The 8,039-nt window shown below is 42.4% G+C and overlaps 1 protein-coding gene across 1 annotated transcript in view; it reads left to right on the top strand.

Annotated features, from left to right (window-relative positions):
- Positions 1–877: 877 nt before the first annotated feature.
- The window catches only part of PIP4P1 (phosphatidylinositol-4,5-bisphosphate 4-phosphatase 1), a 350,016-nt gene continuing 342,854 nt past the window's right edge, over positions 878–8,039 (top strand). Inside the window, exon 1 of the mRNA XM_069633725.1 lies at positions 878–1,041. Within this exon, the coding sequence (XP_069489826.1) occupies positions 921–1,041 (121 nt within the window). The 5' untranslated portion in view covers positions 878–920. The remainder of the gene's footprint in view (positions 1,042–8,039) is intronic.

Genomic DNA, 8,039 nt, shown 5'->3' with positions numbered 1-8,039 from the left:
CTCAGTGTTTAACTTGCACTGCAGGAATACATATGTATCACCCAGGCTGATGCAGTGGTAAACGTTGCCTACCAGCTCTGTGTGATTACCTTCTGTGAAGTTAGGTAATTGAATTTGGTGTTAATTTACCATTCAGAATTTTCCATTTTTAACATTTGAACATCTTTCCATGTTGTGCTGTTTGAGAGGTTGTGTATTTTAGAATGCTTCAATGGTGCCAACAATGTTTATTTTGTAATATCCTGTGATGTCATTGTTATGCGAATTATTATTTTTGAAACTTCAAAAATCCTACATCTTTTTGGCCACAGAATGTTGGCAAGTAAGCACTACACATCTCAGAAGGCAAATTTTAACCCAGGACTAGTCTCCCAATGGAATATGTTGGCCTTTATGGATTAGGGTTTTCTCACTACAATTGCATAGATGCCAACCCTCCCGATTAGTTCATCCAAAATGTTGCACATTTTTACTAGTTTCTCCCTCCTAAAATATTTGTAACCTCAATTCAATCCAATGAGAGCATTCCCTTCTCCCGATTTCTGAAACAAAATCTCCCTCCCAGCTGTGGCAAAATGTTGGCATGTACGCAATTGGGCGCTCACGTGTATTCGTGGTAAACGAATATGTGCATACGCCTCTCCAATGAATAAAATCACCACCCACCACTGAGAAAAAAATTAATAAATCAAAGTTGATTATTTTCGATTTACTTCTCTTTGGGACCATACTCGGAATGTAAGAAATAGGGAGACGCTATTAGGATGCCAGCTCAAAAAAACACCACCGAAAACATTAACAACATCCGTTCCTGTCACGTGTAAGGGGCTCGTTGCGGCTACGGAAGTCACACAAGCAACGACGCCTGCGCCTCTCTCCAGACTACGCCTGCGCACTGCGATCATCGCTGGCTCCCGGTGATGGCGGACGGCGAGCGATCCCCGCTGCTGCCCGATACCAACGATGGTGGCGGAGGGGGCCCCAGTGGCCTGTTGCCCTCCGCGCCACCCTACGTTGGCAGTGGAGTCCCGAGACCCCAGGGTAAGTGTATCTGAAGGGAAACGGATCATACTCGCAGCTCATTCATTATTCATGAGTATATTACATATTGAAGCACCAAGAAACTGCACGACTGGTTTATTTGTTGACTGTTCATATGGCTAACTAGGAAGTATTTTATATTTCACCAATCAGAGCAAGGAGGCCGGGCTTGTAAGTACCAATGAGAAGACAGGGGTGGGGTAAGTTAAAAGAGGCGCTGCTTAAGGCTGTGTGGTCGACCTGTCAAAAGAAGAGGAGCGGCTAGACATTTGGTTGGGGGAGACAAACAAAGGGAGTGGGTCTTAAGCAAGGGTGATCGTAAATTGTGGAGCTTACCCACCCATGGTTGGGCTGACCTATTTAACGTGGATCCATAGTGGGTTGCACCATTAGGAGAGCCTGCACAATAAAGTCTGTATTGAACCAATAAGGGTTGTGATTTGACCACTCAAGCGGAATTGAGTCATTAGAGGGAGAGGATGGGTGCTCAAACTGTGCTTAAGATATTACATGGTGGGACTGATACAAGGGAGAACGGTGCTGCGCTATAAACTGACAAAGGCGCTTAAACAAAAATAGTTGTGAGTTCTTATGCAGAGTTTAAGGTTAGGCTAAATCATCTTTCTTTCACACCTCTGAACAACATGGTAGACTTATGTTAAAGGTATTTGTACCTTGCACCGTCACCAACGGAGTTGGTCCCCAGGCGCTCTGGCAGATCTGCAAACGAGAAGGTGGGATGCGTTAGTAGGTGAAGCGAGAGTAGGATAGTGAGATGAGTGGTGTTCTGTTGGCAGCTTCAACTAGGTATACACGGTATACACCGGGTGCTGTGCTTTGGTGCGCGTATCGGATCGATGTCAGTCTTGTGTGCTGTTGGTGCCGCTTATGTGTTGTTGCGGTGTTGTGAAGTGCGTGCGGGTGCGTGCGAGAGATGGTTGTCTGAGATAAGTCTGCAGAAATGCTGAGTTTTTTTTTGTTAGTCGGTTGTATGAAGTTTAACATGCTAACGTTCAGAACTCTGTCCGAGTGTGGTGCTCGCCAGTCCTCCCAATCTCATCAGGGTGGGCGAAGGGGTTACGCCTGGCAGGGTTTTAGGTTTGTGTGAGGCGCTCCATGTGCTGTTCTAACGCGCTCTGTAAGTGTTCTAATTGCTCCTCGCTGTTCTATTCTAGCAAGCTCTGTAGGTGTTCTAATGCTGATGGATTGATTAATGTGGGTTGGGTGTCTATTCTCCTCCTTGGGTGCTGGGGCTGGGGTTATGGTCTCCTCTCACAAACTTTCTATCTAAATGTGCCTGCTGGGGGTTTGGCTATGGTACATCCGGGAGGCAATGGATGAGTCAATTAAGGGCTTTCGTCTCGGTCTGAGTATGTGATCAGTCTACCTCCTTTTGTGGCTATTTCCATTAATGTTTTATGGTCTGTTGTGGGGTCCGTTCTTTGGGTTCTGTGTATGCCCATTTTGGGAGTGACCGAGGTTGGTGTTATTTTCATCGTTGTTTAACGGAGTGGGCATTCTAGTGCGTCGCTGTTGTAGTTATGATGTTAAGAGCCATGATTTTAGGAGTTTCCTGAATGCTAGGTGGTTTGTTGTGTTCCGTATATTCTTAGGTAGGTCATTCCAGAATTTCGGTGCCTGGTGAGAGAAAGAGGATCCTCCAAGTTTCTTCTGTTATAGGGTTTTGGTTCCAGGCGGATGTCGGTGCTTGATCTAAGTGTTCTTGTCGGTTGATGTAGGTGTAGTTTGGCGCTTAGGAATTCTGCGCCTTGTTTGTGTATTGCTCTGTGCGTGATGAACATGGATTTGAACTTTATTCACTTTTTCAATGGTAGCCAGTGTAGTATTTTTAGCGCGGGTGTGATGTGTTCTCTTCTGGGTAGCTTGAGGAGGAGTCTGGCTGCCGCATTTTGTACGCGTTGTAGTTTAAGTCATTCGGGCATGCCCAGTTATAGGATATTGGCGTAATCTACCTTGGACATGATCAGACCGATGATGGTAAGTGTTTTGTTGGCGAACGACAGGAATAGTAGGATCCTTTTTGTTGCTCGTAGGAGGAAGAAACATTTCTTGAGTAGAGCGTTTACTTGTGGCTCTGGAGTGAGGTTGTTATCCATCAGGACCCCTAGGTTTTTTACAGTTGATGATGGTGCTGTAACATGTTAGACGGATATTATTATGACATTATCTGCGCTAATATCTTCATATTACCAGCTCGCCTGATCACATCAGTGATGTCATCAATGTTATTTGTGATATCATCTTTGATGTCCTGGGTGTTAGTCTTAGCAGTGCATGGTGGTGGCGCGAGCTATGGTTGCTTAGCTTACCATAACTGACGAATTTTAGGGTTTTTTCAGATTTACTTGTAACCATAAACGTCCCTTTAACAAAGTTTTTTTTTACTGATATATATACATGCTTAATACCCAAAGGTTTCTAAGCGCGGACCCAGGGGTTGAACCGGAGTTGCTCCGTGTCGTCTTGCTTCCAAGGCAGGGGGTTGCCCCTGAGCTGTACTGTCTTCCCTGGCTTGACCTGGTCATCGTGACTCTTATTTCCTCCTCGCTTTCTCACCTTGGCTGGCCTCCCTTCCTCTCCCAACTTAAATTTCAATTCCTCTGTCTGGTTTTCAAATCTCTCCATGACCTTGCTCCCCCCTATCTCTCTTTGCTCCTCTCATTTTACACTCCCTCCCGTTCTCTCCGCTCTGCTGACATCTTCTTACTCACTGTACCCCACCCCATGTGCCTCTTCACGCTTCCGTTCCTTTCAGCTCTTGGCCCTCCTACATTGGAACTCCTTACCTCTCTCTATCCGCTCCATCTCCTTCCGCACCTCCTTGAAAGCCCTTCTTCTCCACTCCCCCTCCCCCACTTGACTTTCCATCTCCCCTTCATACCTTCCCCTTCCTTCTCATACCCACTTGAATTTGAATCAGATAACTGAATTATTGTTCCTCTTCCCTTGACTACTTCCTCACCCTTCCCTCACCTCCACTATCTAAGTAAATTGTTCCACATATTGTTTCACTGGTTTGTTTCATGATTGTAAATATGCTTCTTTCATTATTGTAGAGCGCTTTGGATTAAAGCGCTATATAAACATAAACATCAGCATGGTGTGATGTGAGGTTGCAGGGCATAAATGAAAGGACTGTGTATGTACGAGGGGAATATATGCCTAGTGAGGGAGTGGTCGGCACAGACGGCACCACCGTCTTCGGGCCTGCTTGTGGACGTTTTTATTTTGCTTACGTTCAGACCTGAAATACAAAAGCAAGATGTTCTTTATGCCTGCTTCAAGCCTCCCATCCATGAACCCTATTTTTATTGCTACGTTTATATACCACATTGGCAATTAAGGATAGTATGGCCTGCTAATGCCGCCCATCTACACCAAGGTAATAGGAACACCACCTCCTCCGTTCTCCTGTCACGCCTTCCATTCCTTGGGACCCATGGCTACTGCTGTTCATGACTTGTGCCTATACAATAGGGGTATAGATTGTGCCCCTCAATTTGAAAGACGTGTTGTTAAATGCCTCATGGGTAGAAGAACAGCACCAATTTGCAGGCTCGAAGGTGTTCTCTTTGCCCCTACCCCCACTTTTAGGGTGCACATGATGAAGGTACAGTATATAACAAAGCTATGAGGCGGCTGGTACTTTGCTTTGTCAATAAGTGAAACGTAGTGCTTCATAAAATAAACTTGTATTCGAGATCACAAGCACCTAGCGAAGCAGACTGAGGTAAAGTTTCAAGAAATATCATTGTACTGTAATTTTGGCGCTAGATTAGCCGACATAGGAAAGATGCTCTTAGTACGTGTCTATAGCAAGAACAGCTCATCCAGGAAAAAGACTTCCTAGGGAAATGTATACCAATAGCCAGATCTTCTGAAGCAACAACATTGAAAAGGAAAGACACCTTGTTGAAATCACGTTATGGAAATTGAAGCCATTTCTCTGCCTCATACCAAAAACGAATGCAGAAATGTGAAACGTGACCATGCCCTTAATAAGAGCGCAAACCCAGAGGAATTAAGGGTACAAATTTTGGGCCAAGCAAATCATTCTACAAATATGACAGTTAACAGTATTGGCATCACGCCAATTATGGCATATGCTTTGTGGGGAATGAGTATTGCGCATCACATGGTCGCTCAGGCCACTTTGCAAAAGTATGTAAACAGAAAAGCAAGGGACTAGGGGCCCAATGGAAAACAAACCAGATAACCGAAAAGATTCAGGCGAATAGTGTGCCACCATATTAGCTAATGACGGCCTGTCAGAACGGATCTAATTTAGGATTCGGGTTGGACCTCAGTGATTCCAGTTGAGACCTAAGCGAAGATGGGCTGGGAGGATAGCTCAGGCAACATAGGTTGCAATCCAGGTCCTTCGCTTGTAGACCGGCGTCCAGAATTAAGCGTGTTATAAAAGATTAATTTATTCAATTAAGATGGTGGTGAGAGATTTTGTCAGTATCAAAAAGGTAGATCTGACCCCCCCACAACCTATGGACGGCACTTCGGGATAGAAAGCCTGCACACTAAAATTAGGGGTTGTCCTAAATCCCAGTAGCAAGAATCAAGTACCCTGTGTGGATGGCACAGACTGGGAACAACGATACAAGGACCAATTCGGCAACGTTTGGGATGTGTTTAAAAATCGTTGTCCACAAAATTAGACTACCTACAGGAGCAGTACCACCTGCTAGATTAGCACTAAATAGCTCTCGGAGCAGCTGCAAGGCAACAGGACAATGCATCCCAGACAGGCTTTCCAGTGGCTACGCCCAGTGGTACTTAAAAGGACCAGGGCAACTGAGAATATTTCCATGCCCAGATGCCTCTCCTACTAATACATTGTAAGAATAACAAATAAGACATTATATAAATGTAAGAACAATGCAGAGACACACATCAATTAAAGGTCTTGAAATGTCACAAATCAAAAGAACCTTTTTCTTTGATGCCATATCTGTGTGTGATCTATTCGCTAATTCATATTAGTAAAGTTGCAGCCTCGAGAAACCTAAACTGGGCGACAAAACGCATATTGTCAAGCGGGCAATCTAAGATTTGATGAATGATAATTTCTTGTTCAAGAAAAGAACTTAAACATACATTTTGAGTTGGGATTTTATGCACAACCAAATCATCTTTGGATCGATAAATTGATCATATGAGTAACATTTGATGATTTGTGACCTTGTGTATTATAAAATGTTTGGTTCATGTAAAATTACTATATGCCAGTTCAATCATTTTGTGATTGTCTAAAATGATTTAATTACTCATGAGTACTTTTTGATCGTGAATCGGTGAGCAAAATGTGTACTCTCCATGATACTTGACTCTTGGCGAGAAATACATTTGTGTGCTGTCTATCTGTACAGAATTGAGGTGGCAAGTGACTTTTTACCTGTTGTGACTCATTCAGTAAAGGTAAACAACCCGCAGTGTAATGGTCAGGGATGAGCGCATTATCGTTATGTAAGTTTCTGGAACAGAAAGTAGAATTGATTCTAGTAGCAGTGATTTTCTTTTTAAACATTGTGGATACACGTTTTAGTATAATAAATCACTGCAGCTTACTCTTGCCCATAGGATATAAATATTGCAGTAACTGGTTGCGATTACATTACTTTGTAATTATGTGGGTGACCTTTTTAGGCTCTGTAATATGAATCTAATTTTCTGTGTGTGCTTGGCCCTTTGGATCTAATTTCGATTTGGTTTTAACCCGTTTCCTCCCTCATGTCTAGGAACGATATAGGCATATTACTCATCTGTTAGGGTAGGTCACTATTTTGTGTTTCTTGGAGTGAAGTGGAATCTATGCCTTATCCCCAATACTGTGTTCTGCTCAATACCTTGTCAAAGAAGTATTTTAAAATATACAATGTGGGTATATTCTAATGTATGAGTAAATATGTTTTTTTAAGTAATATTAGGTGTGGTGTATTTTATTGTGTATGAGATAATTGTACTTTGGTACCAAACCATTCCCCTTTCACAGTGAAGCCTGATTACCCATTAAGAGTGTTTTGTTTTTGTTCTTCTGACTTGTTGGATACTTTGTTCTCCCACTAAGGACAGTACTCTTCACATCCCTCACAGGAGAGTTGTAGAAAAACCTCCCTAACAATCATCCGGAATGTTGACGGTGCAGGGAAGTGTGTTCCTCCATGCTAGTCTGTTTTGAAGTTGGATTATGTGAATATCTGGGTGTCGGGTGAGTGTTTCAGATTAGGCACTTCCCTGACAGCCATAAGCAAGCAAGCCTTTATTCGACAAGTCACATAGGCTACATTTTATCAACATCATTATTTATTGTGTGATATATAGTTTCAGCTAAAGCAAACTTTACACACCTAGAAAATCCTTAAAAAAAAAGAAAGAAATCCCCAAGATAAAATCGGTAATAACAATAATTAAATATGACATGAAGCACATAATCTATAAAAACAGATACTTAACACATTGCTAAAACAGGTGGTTTGTGATATTATAAATACAATAAAACAGGTCAGTCATCACCAAAAATATTATTCATAAAATTAATTGCTGCAATAGCCAATTGATCGTTCGAATCTATACGTAGATGCCACCAAACTTTCCCAAGATAAAATAGATTTTTTTTATACCCATAAAAAGTTATACAGTGAAGATTAATCTGCACAGTGCATTCAATTGCCAAATGTTTCAACGTTTCCCTATGCTCCATACAAAATCGACAAATGCGGTCCTCCTTTGGGATTTTAAGCCTCGTCTCCCCCACCCCCTAACATTGTTAGTAAGAAATAAGTTTAGCTTGACTCTAATCAGAAACTCTCTATTTTTCTTTGAACTGTGTCTATTAAGAAAGGGCTGCATGTTGTTATAAGATTCAGTGTCGATACTAAAATGATCAAATGTCTTATAAGACACCAGTAAGTTTCTATTGTTGATCCAATCGTTTTCAAAACTTCTCTTTTTGACTTTACAGGGAC

Source organism: Ambystoma mexicanum, chromosome 13 (genome assembly GCF_040938575.1).
Source record: "Ambystoma mexicanum isolate Mex_15411 chromosome 13, UKY_AmexF1_1, whole genome shotgun sequence".
NCBI lineage: Eukaryota > Metazoa > Chordata > Amphibia > Caudata > Ambystomatidae > Ambystoma > Ambystoma mexicanum.
The sequence above is the reverse complement of the archived record's forward strand: the minus strand, read 5'-3'. Positions and strand labels throughout refer to the sequence as shown.